Source organism: Neopelma chrysocephalum, unplaced genomic scaffold, assembly GCF_003984885.1.
Source record: "Neopelma chrysocephalum unplaced genomic scaffold, ASM398488v2 Primary Assembly neopelma1_69, whole genome shotgun sequence".
NCBI lineage: Eukaryota > Metazoa > Chordata > Aves > Passeriformes > Pipridae > Neopelma > Neopelma chrysocephalum.
In genome coordinates, this window is record NW_020897729.1 from 1,002,668 (window position 1) to 1,023,591 (window position 20,924).

General features: G+C 45.4%; 1 protein-coding gene across 2 annotated transcripts in view; it reads right to left on the reverse strand.

The window, feature by feature from the left end:
* Positions 1-20,924, reverse strand: part of TP63 (tumor protein p63) — a 102,866-nt gene that overhangs the window by 18,054 nt on the left and 63,888 nt on the right. For both annotated transcript variants that reach the window (XM_027685714.1, XM_027685715.1), the window contains exons 5-6: positions 1,966-2,152; positions 193-308 (exon numbers count right to left, since the gene is read on the reverse strand). In XM_027685714.1, coding sequence (XP_027541515.1) covers positions 193-308; positions 1,966-2,152 — 303 coding nt within the window. The remainder of the gene's footprint in view (positions 1-192; positions 309-1,965; positions 2,153-20,924) is intronic.

A 20,924-nucleotide genomic window follows, 5' to 3' on the forward strand; every position in this document is an offset into this window, starting at 1 on the left:
CTTAAAGGAAATGAAGAACTCCTGCCCTCAAGGGATAAAGAGGGTGTATAATACCTAATTTCTGACAAAGAGGAAGAAGGGATTCATTGTAATAAGGATGGGGAAAGCACAAGATCCCAACTCCTCTGACTAGGGTTACAATCCCCACCCCTTCACGTACCAGGACACCACCACCCTGAGCTCACAACGTACCTGGGGCGGCTCATAGGGGACGAGCACACTCTGCCTCCCGGTGATGGGGTCTTCTACATACTGGGCATGGCTGTTCCCTTCCACCCTGATCAGGTGGCTGGGAGGTGCAATCTGCCCTGCAAGGGTAAGGAGGAAAAAAAACAAGAAACATTGTTCAGTGAAGCAAGGTCAGGCACAGGGTGGCAAGACCTTCCCTAAAGGGAACTCCTGGCCCCAGAGGTCTAACAGAGCACACACGTGCCTCCCAGCCCTTAAAGCATCCCTTCCCAAGATCCCTTATGCCAGACATCAGAGGCAACGAGGACTTTCTCAAGCTCACTCTGGGCACCTGTGACTAAACTCAAACAAGTGCCTCCCAAGATCCCACACTAAGCAAGCCCAAATGTCAACAGCAGCTCTTCCAGCACAGAATTTGTATGGATTTTCACACCAGATGAAAGCCTTTCTTTTCCTCCCTCTAACGCATACACAAAGCAAAATCCTTCCAGTTTCAATTCCTACTCTTTTCCCCATCAATTGCTAGTCCTCTTCTGCTCCCTCCCATCAGTCTTGATCCTAAGGAGCTAAAAAGGATTCAAGCAGCAAGAGAAATATGCATTTAATTAACAGTCAGCTTGAAAAATCTTGCTTGCCTACAGCAGCAGAAGGGAACAGGATCTTCTTGGTTCCTAGGCCACTTTCCAATAATTAAAAGTTTCCTTTCTGCAAGTTTTCTTCAGTGTTTCTACAACAGACAACTAAATTCTGAGGAAAGAAGCCTACTACAGGTTCATCTCAATAATTTGTTTTGTGTTTTAAGTGTTTGTTTCTTACTCAAAAAACAGCCTATTTCTAGACAGTAACTATTTCAGAATAAGAATTTATAGTTTTAATATTTTCTTTCTTAAAACTCCATTATTGAAGGGTATCAACACTCAAAAAATCCAGTTCTGTCAGAAAAGCACTTTCTAATATGAAAAATTGTCTTGAAGAACTGTCTCACTGATTTTACACTCACAAGTCCTTGCTTATTTTTGGGGCTTGTCTAGCTGGCTGCTCTGCAGCCAGCAACGGGATCCAGGCTCCTAAGACATCCTGATAACTGACACCAACTGGGTTTTTTTACAGTAGGAGATAAATTATGCACATAGAATAAAACAGATGCTCATCTGAACTTATGTGAACTTAAGCAGCCAAGGCAAAATGGAACCCAGGCCATAAGTTTGCAGAAAACCCCAGGACATTTTAAAAACAGCTGCTACTTCACTAACATGAGGAGAAGCAACTAAAAGATTAAAACATTAATACTGACCCAGTAGTGGTGAGTGTACAGGAAGGCTGTCTACACTTGATGCTGGCACTTTGTGTTGTCCTGCTAGAGATAAACAGCCCCTCTGTCTTTGAGGCGTGGATTAAGGACTGGAGATGATATTGCATCCTGTTACTAGATCCCTGTCCCAGCGACGTGGAAGCTCATTCCTGAGCACAAGAACAGCTGTTTCTCATTGCAGGGGCAAAAGCAGAGCAGGGAAAGGCTGCCAGAGGGACACTGCCTGCCATGGGGACAGACATCCATCCAACCTGGGCAGGCATGGGGTTTATTTCAGTACTTTCTTCCCAAGGACATGCTTGCACAGGGACAGCTAAAGTATTGTATGACGCTTCCTGCTAAGCATGGGAAATAAAAAGCTGCACAAGAGGGAGGGAGGTCTGCTTTCAGAAGGTTTGCTCTGAAGCTGCTGTCAAATCCCTGCCCTGGCCACTCATCAGCCAGCAAAGCACTGCCCTCCTTACCTTCGTTGAACTCCCGGCTCAGCTCATGGTTCGGGCAGCGTTTAACCACTTCAGTGACATGTTCAGCTTTCTTGTAGACTGGCATAGCCCTGATGACGGCTCCCTGAGGTGGTGGGGTCATCACTTTGATCTGGATGGGACATGTCTTGGCAATCTGGCAGTACAGCTTTTTCAGTTCGGTGGAATACTGAAAGGTGAAAAGACCAAGAGAGTCAGGAGATGACTCCTGAGCTAGAGATGGAGGCACCACAGAAGGATGGAGATGGGTTTGCACGTGTAACTGAAAGCACAAATGCATTTCATTGCATTTGTTTGCACAACAGCCACACTTCCAGACAAGTGACAAAACCCCCAGACCTTTACCTGTTTAAAAGCAGCAGAGCATAAATCTACATCCTAGTTTTCCCAAAGGCAAAAACTTCAGATAAAGAGCACTTCCTTTACACAAACACATACAGTCTTTATTTCTCTTGGGCACACCTCTTCTCTTCCAAGGGACATCCATTACCCACCTAACAAAACAGATGCTACTCTTTTCACAGCACCCTGTAATCTGGGAAGCACTGGAAACCACACACGTAAAGTGTTTCATCCTGTTTTCTAAGAAACCCTCCTACTTTTGCAGAGAGATGAAATAAAAACATGAACCTTGGGACTGAAGAGTACTTGAAAGCAAGACTGACCTACTTGGGAGTTGTATCAAATTTGACATTTCAGTCATCTTTTAAATGCATTTTGAGCACCCCTGGTGGCCTAGTGGTTAGCGTGCAGGACTTTCACTGCTGCGACCACGGGTTCAAATCCCGGTCTCCTGGCCTGATGGAGGTCGTTAGCCCTGTGTGGCCATCCATCTATGAGAAGGACACTCTAAACAAACCTACGTCCTGAGGACCTCACTGCCATTGTCCAAGCTTGCTTGGCCCCGGCAGATGAACCTTAGGATTAAAGGGTGGGCTCAGTTCAGCGCAGGCTGTGTCTCACCTAAAAAATCCATTGCGCAGGCTGGAAAGGTAAAAGACCTTTCCCCAAATCTTCGTTCGCGAAGATGGGCCATTATAAATGCATTTCATACATCTACTGAGCATCTCTGTAGCAATCTCCTCAGTTCTTAACTCAAAGCATTACATTCACAAAAGAGGTTAAAATTTTTTTTTTTTTTCAAATATTCAAAGACCAGAAGAGTTGAACAACCCAGAAAACAGGTCAATGGTGAGACCTAGAGCAAAACTCTGCAGCTGGCTCCAAAAGGGAGGCTGTGTCCATGCAATGAACATCTGGAACATTGTTCACTGTGCTCTTTTGGAGCATATTAGGTTTCTCTTAAGATGTTCTCCACTAAAACAGTAACACTGATGCAGTATTTTCCTGAAGTGTGTTCACATCTGGAAACCTTTACTCAGTAACACATCAAGGCTGAGGTTGTTGGTTTCTTTTCAAAACCCCTCAATGAAATAAAGGCACATGCTTTAGCAGGGAGGATTGCAAGGGAACTCTTAACTGGTTCAGTACTGCATAACCTGAACCCATTTTCCTGGATGTCTCCCATGAAGGACACTCTCCAGTCTTCCCTGCTGTACAAGGTTGTTCCAAAATATGCCATTTTTTTTCAGTACCCCACTCCAGAGGTATTCTGTTTTCTCCTGGTGCTCAGACATTGAGGAGTGCAGAGCTCTTCCAGTAACTCTCACAATGTAACTCACAGGAATTGCTGGCTTTTCCCCATTTCCATCTCTTCAATTCTTGCAGAGAAAGAAAAGTGAAAGCCTCAGGGTGTTTCTGGTTTTTTTTCCACAAAAAAACATGTCTAGCAGCCATGGGCCAATACAGCCCCTTTCCCAACTGTCCAAACAGAGCAGCAACAGGTTCATACTGGTCAAGAGCACGACTGGGCCATCTACCCCACTGGGATGGGAAGAGCCAGCGTGTGCATGGGTGGGTGGCGGATGACGTGGCAGCAAAAGGATTAGTTAGCGATATTCAGGGATTATTTGCATTTCAAAGTGGTGTACACATGGCTAACATAGGAAAAACCAAACTTGGGAGAGACACGGGGTAGGAGAGGGGGATTAAATATAAGCCAGTCTCTTCCCTCCTCACTCAACACCATCCTGCCATGTGGCAGAGAGGATGCTACATGTATTTAAGCTACGAAAAAAGATTTCTTTAAAATGCAAAGGCCAAATTGTGCAATGTATTATATGTGCCCGCAGGCTAGAGATTAAACCCACAAAGGATTTACCCAGCCCGCGGAAACAGGGAACATGCCAAACAATTACAAAAAAAAGTTGCGAAACAGATCTAGATGGTGATTTATATCGTACATCTTTTAAACCTGAAATTCCTTATTGTTTTTTAATTAAAAAGCAATTCCTTACTGAAGGTAAGAGTGAGCTCACCATCTTGTCTTTTCATCTCAAGAGGTAGAAGAAGAATCACTTATATGTGAAAGAGGAAGAAAATCTGTAGAGAATTGTTTCCTTCAATACATCCGTTTGCTCATAGCATTGTGAAGGCTTCAAGGACAGAAAGCCTCAAAAATCTCAAAAAGGCAACTAATCACTTGGATGCCTTAACATCACTGAAGTGTAAAGAAATTGGGCACCCAAAGGTGATGGGCTGAAATGAAAGCACAAATATGGAAGAGCAGTGGTGCACGAAGGGCACAGCACACGCCAGGAGCCAACGTGTCCAGTGTCTGCAGGCATTCAGAGAATTGAACAAATGGAAGGAGATACACACCCCTCGGTCACCAGGCAGGACTCATGGTGTTGACTGTAATTTTATGTATGATATCTTTAAAGACAGAAAGCTGGGGTTACAAGAAAGGGGGGGGGGGGAAAAATCACTGCTTTCAGAAGGACAGTGAGGTACCCCACACCAGCATGAATACTGAAGCTCCTGATCAAACAAGCATGGCCTCTCTGCCAGCAGAGAAAGGGATCTGCTCCTCATCTACCCTTTGGCACCCCTACTGTCAGGCCCCTTTGGCTACAACCACCAAGGGAGTCATTGGACCTGCCGTTTAATTTCACAGAAAGCAAACGGCCAAGAGCTAATGAACAAGCCTGTCGAACAAAGAAATATATATATATATATATGTTCCCAAGACACAGGGTAAACTAAAGAGCTGCAGGTTCTGGGCAACACCTTGAATTTGGCATGTCAGAAAAGGAGGCTAAGCAGGAGCCTCACCTCTGCTTCAGGACATGGTCAGGGCATGGGGATGCAAGCAGCAGTGCCCAGCAGAGGCAAAAAAGACAGTAGGAGGGCTGAGCCACCTTTGTCACCCGACTGCAAGGAGTTCAAGCCTCACAGGCACTGCACAGGGCTTGAAGACATGGCATAGAGCCATGATTTCACAACTACCCCAGGCACAGCCACCTGCAAGCGTGTAATCACTGAACGGACGGTCATTTAACACGGGTGTAAATCTGTCCACGGGGTACCTGCTGTCAGACAGTAAGGGGCTCGAGTTTCCCACCCTGCCAACTTTGCTGCAACCATGGGTAACCTGATGCACAGCCACTTACTGGCATAAATAGATGCAAACAACTAGGTCATGACGACTTCGTATTGGATCAGTGATAATCGCTATATCCACAGAGCAAGACAGGATATTGTAGATTGATTTCAAAGCGCTTCAGAAAAAAATCCAGAGGCAGAAGCTGTCTGTGCATTCAGATAGTGCCTGCAAGCAAGGATCAGCCCCTCTTGCTGCTCCTCAGTGGGCCCAAACCACCCCACCTTGCGGGAGGTGTCCCCCTGCCACTGTTTTGATGTGTGAACTGACAGGCACTCGCTGTATGAGGGGTAAGATCATGAGACAAGTAATTCCCAGAAATCTAAAGCACGATTATTAATCAACACACTTAAGCAGGAAAACCAAATTAATTCAGAGTGCAAATATAAAAAATGAGCTCGATCCAACAAACAAGCCTATCAGTTAACAAGACAACAATAGTCATTATCTAGCAGCAGGAACAGAAGTTGTGCCAACAGCCTGAGGAGTGCAAACACCACTTCCACCAGACAGAGACCTGAAAGTCCTTTAAAGCAAAAGAGTTGACTCTGGCAACGTGTCCTCTGTTCAAGAGGGAGAGGAAAGAGCTTTTAGCTCAGACTTTTCTTTGGGGTTCAAGTGCTGCCTGTTGTGAATTTAGCTTTTTGCTTAATAATATGTTTTAAAAGGAAAGATGAAAACATTCCAGTGCCTGCAGCTCTGCTCTCCCCACCTGCCTGTGCAGACATACTGTATTACCCACTTTTGGCACCCTGGCTGGTAATTCAGTATCACAATATACACAAACCAGCTACCATCAGGCAACACCTGTCTGATTTCTCAGTAAGCCCCTTCTCCGGAAGGTGTGTCAACAGAGGGTTGAAAGGAGAAAACAAAACACTTTTCGACTCTCAAATGGAGAATATTTGCTAGAAAGGACTGAATGCTCAGTGCAATACAAGCTGCAATGGCTTTTCACTGAGCATTCAACTCCCCTGCAAAACTCTGATGCAGTGAAATCCCCTAAACACTCATTTCAAAATCTACCTCTAATATCTGCTTTACCATCTCATCTACCTGGGGGATTATGGCTCCTAAATCTTTAAAAGGAGCAGGGTTCAGTCAGCACTACAAATGCTGATGGATGTCAACTTGAAGGTGATCCCAGAGGTTGGCTTACGGCATTACAGCTCCCTGAGTCCCTTCTGCTCAGATCAACAGGTCTTTGAAATCTTTTTCAAACTTCTTTCAAGTAGTCATGTTTTAGTTCAACTCAGTTAACTAGATTTGTTTTACTTGATGTTTTCAAAGCTGTATCAGTCAGCTATGCCTTCTCCCCTATCAAACTAACTCCAAGAAGGGAAAAATAAATGAAAAGAACAGATTGGAAGAATGGGAAAGCAACAGTTACCTCCACCAAAGTATTCACTGGTGAAAACAAGGAGAGTCACAAAAAATAGAAAATAATCTGCATATGTTTTAATTATTTAGGAGAAAAGAGGCAATGGAAAGAAAGGAAGCTACCTACTAAGAATAAAATTTGAGATTTACTCAAGCACCTTAAACATTTTTGTTTTGATAAATCACGATTCAACTTTTCATTTACAAAAAACTGTTGGGAGCATGTATGGGCACATTAGAAATACATGTGTGCACACACACACACTTTTAAGAACCAACTTGTACCCAGAGGACACTCAGTGAAGAAGAGCTCTAACAGGAGCACTGCAGACAAGGATGTCTCCTTCCAGATTTAACCTTCAGCTCAGCATAACCTTAACCCCACCACTTGCTAGCTGACTTGTAGCTTCAGTTTGAAATCCTCTATCTCACTAGGCTTCAGAGAAAAGCAGACAGCTTGTTGCTACTGGACATAGCAGATATTCAAACCATGGGCACAGCTGACAGGTCCGGCAATCATCAGCCCCTCGGGTGCCTACTGATCCACCACGTGTGGCAACAACGCCCAGCCTCACAGCCCATTGTACCAGGGAGCATCCCCCATCTGCAAGGGAAGCCACCCTGCGATGACCGGAAGGATGGCAGCTGGAGAGGATGCTGATGCAGCCCCACTTTGGGGGGCTTTGCAGACATTTACCAAATTTCTCCACCCCGGGGCAAAGGAAAAACCATGTCACACTCTCTTCCCTCTTGAGGAAGGGCAGTGAATCACCCAAGGGCGTCCGCCTTTGCAAAGACTTAAACTTCATTTCCCCCTCAGGCTCCTCTGCCCCCTCCCCGCCGCCTTTGCCAGGCGCGCACGAACGGTGCTGACGAGCTATTAAAATCCTTCCTCCGAGCGCTTTTCCCCGGGAGCCGCAGCCAAAGGCCGCCTGTTGCCACCTGTCAGTCGCAGGGATTAATTACCTGCGCCGGGCGGGGAGCGGCACATTCCTGCCGGCCTCGCCCGCCGGGATGTTGACATCAGGCAGGTGGGCCCCGCGTCCCCCCGGCCGCCCGCCCGCGCCCAGGGGGGACGCGACCCACGGGTGCGTGGGGACCGGCAGCGCCGCGGAAACCGCAAGAGCAGCGGGAGACGCGGAGAGGGAGGAGCGTGTCGGGGCTGCCCCGGGGCAGGCGGCACTCCCAGCGCCGGCAGCTGCTGCTGTGCCTTGGAAACCTTAGCGCAAAAAAATAAATATATATGTGCGTGTGTGTGTGTTGACCTGCTTAGGTAAACGGGGAAGGGGAGGGGTGGCAGGGAGGAGAGCGGAGAAACATAGCCTGCGGACAGGGATTCAGGGGCCGCTGCCCGCTGCGCCCCGCCCGCTCCCCTGGGGACCTCGGGCCGCTGGGGCTCCACTGTGCCATCGCAGGGTGCAAAAAGGGGGAGAAAAGCAGCTCTTCCCCTCCGACACAGGCACTACCACCCCCTCGCCTTGGCAGACAGAGACAGCTCTGCATTCCCTCTCCACGCACGATGCGATTCCCTCTGCCCCTTCCACCGCCCCGCAAACACTCCGACTCAGAAGGCAGGCTGAGAAGGGGACATTGACAAGTGGTCACGCTACCCCCTGAAATTACCCAAAATATTGAATTCAGAGCGACTGCTAGCGTCTCCCATCTTCAGCATAATGAGATCACTCCTTCATATGACAATACTTAGCATCTCACTTGAGGCTTCCCAGGGGTTTTAATTCAAAACTACCGTCATCAGAATGTATCATCTGCTTTAGGAATATCTCTATGGAACATTGCCAGCAAAGCCACAATGATAGCAGAAATGACACTGATAATTTCCCATATTGCTTTTGCACCGTGAAACAGTTGTAAATTTGAAAACTTTATATTCAAGAACTTTTACATTTCAGTTTCATATCTACAGATTTGATTCATCAACAGTTGAAGACCTCTTCAAGTTCGGCTTGAAAACACTTTAAAAATGAACAACAAAAAATAATTAACTGAAAAGTATCCCGTTTCAAGAGGAAAAAGCCTCCGATGGAAAACTTCAGAGGCAAGCTTTGCACATATTTTTTTGATACAAAGTGATGGGTGTAAAGGAAGGTTTTATGATTGGATTTTGTGAGTTTGCTAGTCTATTATTTGAAACCTTTTTGAAATTAATTTCTTTAAAAAGCAAAATCATACGACTCCTGCAGTCAAATGGCCTTAGCTTGTGTAGCCAGCTCACATTCTGCTTGTGTATTGTGTCCAGTTTCTCTATTTTCTAAACTGAAACTGCAGCAGTACCGAACAAGTTTCAGATGCTAACAATGTCTAGTAATTTGCATTTCTGATAGATTACTTTGACCAGAAATGTTGTGAGGTGAAGGTATGAAATGAGAACGAACCTGCTTAAAGGCAAAGCTGACCCAATGCTGAACAACATCTTCCCTGATATCTCGGTCTCCCAGTGGCTTCTGTATCACAAATGCACAACAAACAAGCAACCTGTTTGCCTGCCACAGCAGATATAACATTAAGAAATACATATTGTAGGAAGTCCACTCTCATGCTACCCAAACTCACCTAAAGGCTATGACATGTTAAATTTCAGCAGAATAATGAGGAGTGATTGAAGTTAGGCCTAAAGTCACTTAAAATTGGATTTCAAAAACATCCACTTCAATAATTGAGCATTAATTAGCAAACCAGTAAAGTTCAACGGTAAAATTTTTAACCATTAAAGTGAATGCAGAAGCAGCTCCGTGAATAACTCCACTGAATTTCTTCCCTCCACGATTCTCAATGACACGTGGCTACTTCACATCTTCCTAGCAAGAGTGTAACCCACTGCAAACAAAGGGCTACACTGAAGCTACAAGTATTTGCATCTATATAAAAATACACACACCTGCTTGCAGGTAATGCGAGTGGACAGCACACACATGACTACATGTGTTTGCTTACATGAAACTAAACTGACTGTGCAACCTCAAGCATCACATCAACTAGACACTGTGACAATGACATAACCAGCAACAGTCCTTCCAGGCAATTCTACTCATTACACCAGAATGTATACACCAAAGCTGCAGGTAAAAACCTCCAGGACTTGATTTAGCAAAAAAATCTTCAGCATAAGCTTAACTTTTGGCAGCACTGTTAATCACACCTGCTTAAGTCAGTATGCCTCTGCAGAAGGGCTTCTATAAAGCCAACCCTGAACTTAAGAAAGATCTGATTCAACTTGTATTTTAAAGGCAATCAGATTTTTGTTACAAAGGACTCCAGAAATGAACTAAAAAGAACACATTCAGGCTCCCAACAGCAAGCCCTCCCCACCACATACTGCTGCTGACTCACGTGCCTTGGCCCCTGATACTGAGGCACCAGAATCTGTTCTGCTCATGGACTGCTTTAAGTAAAGCCCAGGCTGACCATTTCAAACCCCCTCCTAGATTAGCATGGGGGATTAAACTTTTTTACAGTCATCTGTCTCAGGTTCAGCCTAAGAGGAAAGCTGCTATGTGTTTCCTATTAGCTTCCCTTAGATCTCACTTGTTTCAAAGTCCACATGTTGCAGCATGCTCCATCCTACCAGCCAAACTCCAAAAACTCTAATCAGCTAGAGGAAACATTGTCTGGAGTAATCACACACTAATTTTCAGTGCATCTCCCTGTCACTTTTGTCCCCTGCTGAAAGTCAAAGGGTGATGAACTCATCCGTAAGGAGGGAAGCAGCACAGTAGTACATGAAGGTTGCTCAATTAAGATAAACTAAACAGCGAAGCAAAAATCCTAAAGCTCTCCAAAATATGTCTGCTCCCACCAAATCTAACCTGGTTTCAAAAACGTGAGTCAGCTGTAAAAGTCCCAGATAAGCAGGTCAAGATCTTGCAGCCCCCTCCCAGAGTAAATAGAGGCTTTGGGTCCTCAGCAATTTGGAATATAGCCACAGGTTCAGATAGCTCCACACCAGCTAACAATTAAGGGGAAGGAGCAGGGTACAAAAAAATGCCCAGTTAAAGACTTAAGTCCAAAATTCTTTTTAGTTCCCGCATCTGCAAATAAGGGGATTTCATTAATAACTCAGAGGAAAGTGAATGAGTCACTAGTACAGTATCTGTTACAGCAGAGGGAAGCCAAGCTGGATGATAGAACACATTCAAAAAAAAAAAAACAAAAACACAACAAGGTTGGTCTGGCAACATAGTTTTTTAAATCAGAAACATCCCAAGCCTGCAACTCAGAGGCAGAGTCAGACTCAGAGGTATCAGGCACTCTGCCATAGACTGCACAAGCCACTCAACACCCTGGAAAGAGGACACTTTGCTAGATGGTGACAGATTTCCACCCAAATTCTGGCTCATGCCAAAGGACTGTCCTACTTGGAAAATGCCACAGGGTCAGCACGTTGCAAGGGTAAGAGTATGTGTGTCAAATACTGGCCCATCTTCCTAGTTGGGTCACTGACAGGAGATGCAAACCAGTTGTCTTTGCATGCTCATTCTGATACAGAAGAGAAAATTAAAGTGATTCAAAACTAAAACCAGGTTTAATGTCTTCTGACCTCTCATGCTAAATACCTTTGCCCAGATACATTTTCTATCCTGTTCGTTCTTTCTTGACTTAGGGTTTAGATCCAATGGACTCTACAAAAAGGCCAAATAATCCCTGAAGAAGTTCACATACAGATAATTTGTATTTTTTCCCTTGCTTTCCTACAGTGCTACATCTCTTATGCTGTCACCAAGTGCAGGACTGCTCTCTGACTGTTTCTGGAGTGGGGAACTGGTCAGTGCACCCCATGGAGCAGGGCCAGTAGCTAACTGTGAGGCCAGTGGGCACTACTCTGTATGGGCACTCTCGACAAAGACCAAATGGCTCAGATGGAAAAAGGTGATCCCCTTTCTCTCCTACTCACTTTGCTTTCCTCCATTTATTCCCCCTGAAGGAAAGTATAGATACCTCTCCATTTCATCCTTCTAATAGAATATTAATCACACCTATGGGAGGTGATGGAAGGAAAGACAGAAAGCATTAAATCTGACAGTCTCTCAAAGTGGCAGTGCCAGTGAAATGCATCATTAAGGTGAGTAATTTTCCTGTTTACTTCATGAGCTCCAAGCCCCCCCCTTCCTCCCTGCCTAGATGTGGGCAGGACCCATCAAGGCAAAGCTTTGGAAGCAAGCAGCAGCGTCCCCAATTTCTACATAAATGCTGCAGGCCAAAGAGCAAAGGCAAGTTCCAACTGAGCCCTTGACAGTAATCAAGCACTGCGGCGCCTCTGGTCTTGTCTTGTGCATACCTTGCAAGTAGCATCATGTCTTCCCGGTGAGATTTCACTGGCAGCGCACACAAGCGCCTTGTTCCTTGGCTTCTGTCTCAGAAAAAGAAAGTCCTGAAAGCACACACACACACGCCCCTGCTTTTCTGCTCCAAGGGAGACCATTTCCCTCTAAATCTTAAGTGTACTGTTAGCAGCCCTTTCAGAACAGATTTATGAATTTGCCAGAAATCTCTTTTGTTCCTGTGCAGAAAGGTTAGCACCAGTCCCTTGCCAAAATGGCATTGAGTCTTCTCTGTTAACGTCCAGGAAACTATCCTGAGTCAGATCTTATTACATTTGAAACAAGGTGCAGGTACCAGCAAGTCTCTTCCATGATAACAGCCAGGGCCTGTCCCATTTCCTGATCGCATTACACTCAATTTCCAGAATTACATCTATGCAAATATTGTTCTCCTGCTTGCAGAGCATTTCATTGACAATTAAAGTGAAAAGCCAACAAAGCTTTTCTGGCCAGGATGGTGAGCGAGGCAACAAACTAACATGCAGACACCAACCAGGGACAGATGTTCTTCCTCTGTATGAAGACCATCAGATAAGGGCTCTCTCCTCCTCCTAGAAGACAGAGGAACCAAACTGAACCAAACCATTTCTGCAAACATTCCTGTTTTCTGCAATTACTGACCTAATGAGGCCATATTCTAGTTCTGAGTCACAGAGAAAACTTAAGGATTAGTAAGGCAAGACAAAAATTACACCTAACTGAGCAAGTCATAGTTTTACTGAGAACATAAAGATGCAGTAACTCAGATCTAAGCTAGATCAATAAAGCATGGCAGCAGCTCCAGCATACTTAGGATGAATGGTGACTAAGTCAAACCTTTAAACCTTTTATTCATACAATTAAGCTTCGGGGATGAATGTCGAGAAAGTCAAACGAGAACACAGTCACTAGCTATTACCAGCATTTGCAGGGTTCTGGGATCTGTATTTTACCCAGATCCTCCCCTTTCTCAGCCCTCTCCTTCCATCCTCAATGACCTAGCTAAGCACAGTCCTCGAGTCAACTCATGTGGTTTCTCCTGAGCCTACTTTAAAAGTCAAGACATGATTCAGCAAGGTGTTTAAGCAGATGCCTACCTTTAAGGTTGGGAGCAGCCTTGCTGACTCCAACAGAACCCAGTAGATTTCACTGGGAATATTCACGTGCTCGAGGTTATGCACTCACTCGAGTGCCTTACTGAACTGAGACCTTGATTTTCCTACATACCGTGGGAAACAATTCATACAGTTCCATGCCGAGGAGCGTAGCAGTGTGGCTGCTGCAGCCATCAGGCCACGGAGACATCCCCTCCAAAACACAGCACCTCACCCCCAGGCAGCTAGTGAGGTCAATGCTGTGGCATCTTCTTGGCTAGGAAGAGCAACAAGCCTATCCCAGGCTTGGGGTATTCCTCCCTTCTTCTCATGCTCTCCAGCAGCCCTGAAGCTATGCAACTGCAGCAGCTAAGGGAAGAAATCTGTTCTGTAGAGCAGCATTGAGAAAGGGATTGCAATGAGTTCAGAAAATGTTAGCAGCAGTCCTTCCTATCCCTCATAGAAATAACAATCTTCAGCTTTGCATTTCCTGCCCTCCAAGACTAAAAGAAAAACCACATCCCAGTGGACATGCAAGCCAAAGGAAATTGTGCAGTAAAATATCACTGTAAGAAATGGAAGGCTTGAACACAGCACAGTCCATATCTCTGATTTTTAGTTTGCTTTGAAACTTCAGCAAGAAAGCACAAGTGCATAAAGCAAGCTTGTATGGACCTGGATGCACTTTACAGGCCTGCTAGGTAAACTCATCAGGAATGACTGCCAAAATACTTCATGACATACTAACAGATCTATAAATTATTGCAAATAGATTACATCAAGTCTCTCAATACTTAGTAATTGATTTATTTCACTTGGTAACAAAGATAATTATGTCCTCTGGATGATCTAACTGGAAACATAACAGGAATGAATGTGGATTTAGATGCAAATCCTTGCAACCACAACCTGAAGATGGCTTTCCAAGGAAAACACCAAATAGCTCTTTGTCCCTGCAGACCTTACTACCTCTACACTGCTTCATTTGCAAACTGCAAGCTCTGAAGACCCCAAGCAACAGACGCTTTGTGAGAAGACCTAGCCCATTCAAAGTAAGACTGCTTTCCCAAACAAAAAGCAGTCTTTGTTACTGGATAACAATGAGAACAGGAATAGTTCCCTGGGAAACATAATTTTAAAGTCAGATTTCCCAACTAACCACACCCAATTAGTAAGTAATGCCATATTTTTGAGTGATTATGGAATCCCAGCAGATTTTTCACCAGTTTCAATTTTGTGATTTTCTCCATCTTCCCAACAAAAAAAAAAAAGAAACAAAACTCCCTTGTGATCTTATATGGGTGGCAGGTAACGAAAGGCAAGCCCCTTCCTCCCTAACAAAAAAATAAAACAAAATGGAACAAAACAAGACAGTTGCAACATCAGAAGTTATTGGCTCATGCTGTCTGGCACTCCCATTTTCCTTACAGCTCATACATGATGCATTAGAGAAAGGTGCAAAGTCTCCATGGACAGAACATGCTGTTGCCTTGTATGATGCTGTACGGATGCCCTTGCAGAAAGTGAGGTTTGTTCTGAGCTACTATGAAGCTCATGAGACTCACCACCGCAAGTGCAATCAAGGGTAACACTTAAAAACATCCCCTTAGCAGCTCTGAATTTAATGCCATCCAAATGAAAAGGCAGGAGAAGGGCTGGGACTAACACTGGCAAGCCATTGGCAAGTGTAGCCCACTGAAGACAAGCAATTGACATCAAAGAAGGCAAGGACTTGGAACCTACAGAAGCCAACTACATGTCCAGAATTTTAATCAGCCACCACTAAGAGGAATACACCAGTAAACAACTGACATAACCCAAAAGACTCTTTCCATCCACCAGCTTCACAACTGAACAACAGAAAAGAGTCTATAGGGAAGTATTTAGCTTTCCAGTTGCAGATAACAAAGCACCAGGATGCAGAAAAACCCTAAACAGGATCAGAGATATTACAAAAAACACCACAAGGATGTGACCATGCTACTACTATGATGGGCAGCAGATCATTATTGTGTAAGGTAGAGTGCAAGGCTCCTCTGCACAAAGCACTGGGTTAGAAAAAAAAAAAAAGCCCATTTTACAAAGCATGGAGGCAACAGATTGAAAACAATCCAGGGGGAGACACTTGGGAAGAAGCAAGCTGGCAAGGGAAAAGAAGCCCTAGCCACAGCACACCAGCTACCTGACCCTGGAGGACAGCAAACGATAGAGGCCCAGCTAGACTGTAACTGTTGCCACATATTTCTTATTTAAATGCAATTTGTTTAATCTCAAGTTGGATTCAACCATCAAAGGCTCTCTTCTGTAGCACTCTGACAGTTCGCTCTAAATCTCTGCACCTTTAATCCTTTAATTAGCCAAGAAAAATGTGATCTCAACTCTTCCACCAACCTAAGCTAATTTTCTGCATGGAGCTTCCAACTCCTGTAGGTTACAGGTTTTAGCTGCTTGTGTAGCCAAGGGGAAATAAACAAAACAAAACACACACCCCCATCACCCCATTCCCACACAGGCTGATGTGTGCTTCTCCATGTGCCGACTTTCCAAAGAGCAAGCTCCTTGAAAAGTCCTTGCAAAAGCAAGAGGGGCCCATTTTCACATGGCAGTAGTGGGTTGGGAGGCATAATCATATCCCCCAACTCAGAGAAAGAGCAAAGAGAGGTTTTAGGGGACAAGATAATGTTTGCACAGACGAGGGATAAAACTGGAGCATTAAGCCAACGTTTGAGTAAGAAGGTATCATTAGTGGCTTCAGCCACCTTCCTCAGTGATTTTGGGATGGAAGCTCCTAAACAAGCAAACAAAACCCCAGTCAGTCAACCATTTTGGAAACTCTATCCAAAAGAAAAGTTCTCCAGAGATGAGCTCTGCTATTTCTCAGAAGTGTCACGGCAACCCAGATCTGAAGGAAGAAGACTGCATGAGACACCAGTGCATCAGGACAGAGACCCACTTGGGCAGCTTGAAATACAAATCAGGCTCTTCATGCAGTCGAGCAAAACAAACTTAAGGAAGGACAAGAGAGCCACCTAAATTCCTTGTCTGAAGCCCTAAGCATGGGGGAGCAAGGTATAACCTGCACCTGAACACAGCCCTGACTGCCTCTACAGGTCAGGATACTTCTTGGAGAGCAAGGCAAAAGCAAAGAGTGATCCTGCTCAAGGCATGGCCATAGTGCAGCTGCAGGGAGTGCTGGCTGGCCACATGCTAACCCAGCATCTGACATGCAGGAAAAAGGAGTTCAGGCATGGCCAAGCCATTTCTGCACAGCTCCAAAACCATCACATTCCAGTTGCAATGTGCCAGAGACAATGAACCCTGCCCATTGCTGCAGCACCACACAGACACAGCAGATCTCTTTCTAGGCACAGCCTGCAAGTCCACACAACATTGCACGGAGCCTAAGGCCATCCCTAGCATGTGTGTCTACCTGCCAAGTGTGGACAAGCTGTAGGAGGCCTTCCTGGTAGCCAGCCAGGGAACACAGGTGAACAGCAGCACCAGGAGTCACCAGGGACTTGACAAAGGCATGAAGACACAGCAGTAAGAATAAACTCCCTCTGATGAGCAAATGTAGAGTGGAAGAGCCCTGTCTACATCAAAGGCAGAGGACAGGCATTTGTGCATCTTGCAGTTCTTTAATTTGCTTCCCTGTTGAGGACTTGATGAAGATCAGCACATGACCAGGACTGCCTCGCTTACACAAGCACTTTTGGCAAAGTCACAGCAGGATTTGGTTTGAGAAAAGGGGAGGAACAAAAAAAGCCATCTGCTGGTTTTAAGCACTACCCAGGCAGTATTACTACCCCATCTCTACACAGGACAGAGCATTTGGAATACATGCCCCTTTCCTCTGGTACCATTTTAGAGCTACTATGTTCACATTGTCCACCTTACTCAACCCAAATTAGGTCCCCTCAGCTCCCCAGGAAGGAATCCAGCCCATAAGACAATGAAAAAGATCCAAGTAGCAGTTACTACACTCCAATGACAACAGATTCCAGTCATACACAGTTACACATGCAAACCAATAATACAGCTGCATGTGCATCTCAGGGGTTGTCTTACAAAAAAACTAAAGCCACAAAGCTCAGAAACATCAGTGTGATGATATGAGAACCTCAGCAGGAGAACCTCTATTCCCAACCTCACCACTTCAGCTGCTCCTGAGTCATGTAACTGTTCTGTGCTGCCACAGGCCTTGAGAAAGAGGCATTTCAAGTGTGCAATTAAAGGCAGGAGAAGGAGCTCTGCAAGCTGCAGTTGCAAGATGTTCATGTTCCTTCAGTTCCTACAGAAAAACGAGGATGAGAGTAGCTGGCAAGGGGCATTTGACTGGGAAGCTGCATTCTGGGGTCCAGGTAGCCAGCCTGGTAACTGAGTCTCTGCACTGTCTTTGATCAATGAATTACAGAACATCCTTCCACCGGCAGTACTCAGGGAGGGTACAAAGAAGTAACAAACAGCAGATTTGCTCCAGGCCAGAAAGCAAGCTCATCTCACAGCAGCAAGATGAGTAGAGTTTTTTCTGTTTTAAGAAAGAAAAAAAAAATGTAATAAAAAAAAATCTACAGTGCTCTGAAAGCAGCTAATCAAATTATTAAAGTGCTTAAAAGTTTAATGAAGAAATCAAAGCTATTAAGCAAACATTCAGCTTGATGTCTCTTTCCCTTCTTACCCACCCTTCCTCAATGCATTCAAAACCTCTTTTTTGCTGTGCTATAACATGTTTGAACAGGTACTGAGATACAAACAAGTCTTGGCCCCATCTCATACAGAATGGATTGGTTGCAGATGTTCTCCTGCAAGCTACATCTTGCCTCCTGCAAGAGCATTCATCTCCAAAACACATCATTTCACCTACTTTGCCTGAAGCCAAAACTCAAAGGTTATTTAATTTTTAATATTTTTTCTTTATTAACTCTAACATACCTACAGCTGTGCAAGCAAAACCCCGTCTGGTTTTTCAAGGCACAAAGAGGCAAGCGACTAAGTTTAGATAAAAGTAACCAAGCTAGGGCAGTCATCTTTCTGTTCACCTCTGCAGGAGCCAACAGCAATGTCAGAGATGCAATAAAACAAAAAACTGCTATATTTCAGAGAAGCCTAACATATTTCACTATCTTCCTAGGACAAGTCAGACATGAGCTCATACAGTGGCAGGTGAGTCAGTGACGAGTCAGACAACAGTTCCTTAATTAAGCTTTAGGGGCAGATGATCCCTCGAAGGTGTAATCAGATTGGTATGGCCAGTGGAAAAAGGAAAGAAAAACAAAACAAAACAAACCAACATTAAAAAAAGCTGAGTGAACTGCTACACTCTTGCTGGGCCATACCAGGCAGGCTGGAGGCAGCAAGCTGCCCAGAGCCAGAGAGCCCCCAGCACACAGAAATGCCTGGCCATCCTGCATCACCTACTCTCTGGCAGTCAGCACCTGCCAGCACGCTCAGCTCTGCTCCTCCAGGGAGCAGAGAAATGCTGACTTCCCCAGCGAGCAGGTTACACTGGGGTCACACTGCAGACACAGTGTGACCTGGGAGGTCCAGTGTAAGTTGCACCCCAGGAGATGGACTTTCAGAGGCAAGGGGGTGGTTGGCAACAGCTCAGACCTGTGTGGTGGAGACGGAAGCGGTCACAAGTGAGTCATTCTCAATCACTAACCAATGGAGTCAATCCTGGACAGGTGATTTATCAACACTTAAAATGCTACCAAGCCATCTCACTTCCTCTGAAGACCTCATGAGTTTATGTTTTGGAAGCTTCCCTGAAATAAGCTGCAAAACACGCATCAGAATATCAGTGTATTGAAACAAAATAGCCCCGTTAAACAGACTAGGATCAGCAGAGTGACTAACAGCATCAGAGAGTCTTTGTGATCTTGACATCAAGACATGCAGCATGGAAATGGTTTTCTTCCAGCACGTGTCCCTGCAAAATCATCCTGGAACTTGTCTTGCCCGTGTAGCTGTTCTTCCTGTCGGCCAGGGACCGTGCTGCAGTGCTCTCTCTGAATGCCAGCAGCACCGGAGCAACCCAGTTCTCCCCATCTTTATCTTGCACAGATCAGTCTGCTGAAAAACAAGCCCAGAAAGACAGACTCCAACCTCTGCAGCCCTTCTGAGAGGCATGGCAAAGGAAATGGGCAAAAATGACTCATCAGAGAAGTCAGCACACAAAGGGAATGCCAAATAAAGGTCAAATTTATGAATTCCTTACAAAAACTGATTGCAAAGCAATCAGTCCAGATACTCTGCCTTTGTCAAACCTTACAGAACTAATGGTAACTCTTCTGAAGATTTTCCTAGGGGCCTCACCACTTCCTTTTGAGTGCCAATACTGTAAGAGGTTTTAGTACGATATCTAGAAATGCACAGACTCTTTTCTGTTAAAGTCCACTTTGCTCATACACCTACAAGAACTCACCAAGGATGGGTCAAAAAAAAAAAAATGACTAAGAATGAGTTGTACAAGAGGTTTGCAGGAGAAGAGATGGGAGACAAGGAACTCATTGCAAAACCAGCCACCACCCTGCTGATTAATGAAGAAGGATCATTCAGTGCTCAGACACTGGACAAACATCTCATGGGAAGACTTTTTCTCTCCCACCCATGGCAATGCTGATGCTCAAATGCAGACAGAGCGGGTGCTCTGCCTGCCCCGCTGCCGGCTCTGCAAACACCCTTCAGGCTGGGCACCAAGCCCAGTGGCACTGTTCCCATCCCTTCCCCATGGGAATCTCTTCTAGCCCTGCATTTTAAGGGGGGGTCCAAGGAGCTCTGGGTGAAGGTTTAATAGCAAGCCTGGGATCACTCTGCTCCCATTGCAAGGTCAGGAGCCAGTCAGGTCCCTGCCACAGCTCACACACTTGAGCTAATAAGACCCGACAAGTGGCAGGGTGAGTTCGTCAAGGCTTGGCACCACAGCTAACAAAGCAGCTGGTACAGCACTGTGCTCTGCCTATGTAACAGGAAGAAGCTTTCCTTGTTCCCATAGCCCCTAAATGGCTGCTGGGTCAGTAATTTTCACGCCTGGTAGGACCAATGCTGGTAAAGCTCGAGATCTCAAACAGGGGAAGCAATAACCCAAGAGGCACTTGGGCTTCAAGTTTTAGCCTGGAGATACATTTTGGTTGCCTCAGAAGTTAGTTTGTAGAAAGACTCTAATGTCCTGTAACTAAGTCAAAATAAGAGGCCTGAAAGCTAAGGCTACTGATAGGGTACACATGGCAAGCAGCAGGGTCCAGCCATCCCCCTCAGGCATTTCACATCAGGGGTCCAAGCATTTTACGACACAGGATCATCGTGACACAGTCCCAGATTTGAGGGTGAGTATGTAGAAAGGGGGAAGAGGGGGAGCAGAGGCAGAGGGAATAACTTGCACAATGTTACCCAGATTACATCTAAATCACAGTGCAGGAGCAGCTCCGAGGCTGGGCTGGGAGCCAAATCTGCTGCTCCTGAGCAGGGCATCTCCTGGCAGGGTGGCTTCTCTCCCCAGGAGAAGAGTGTGGTGCACCCCAGGGCACAAAACATGCGGGGAGGAAAGCCCCAAGGCAGCACAGCCATCATGGCTAATGGGGAAAACAACAGAGCCAGAAAATTTTGACCCAAGTCCTGTCTCATGTATTTAGGAAAGCCAGGTCAGCCTTT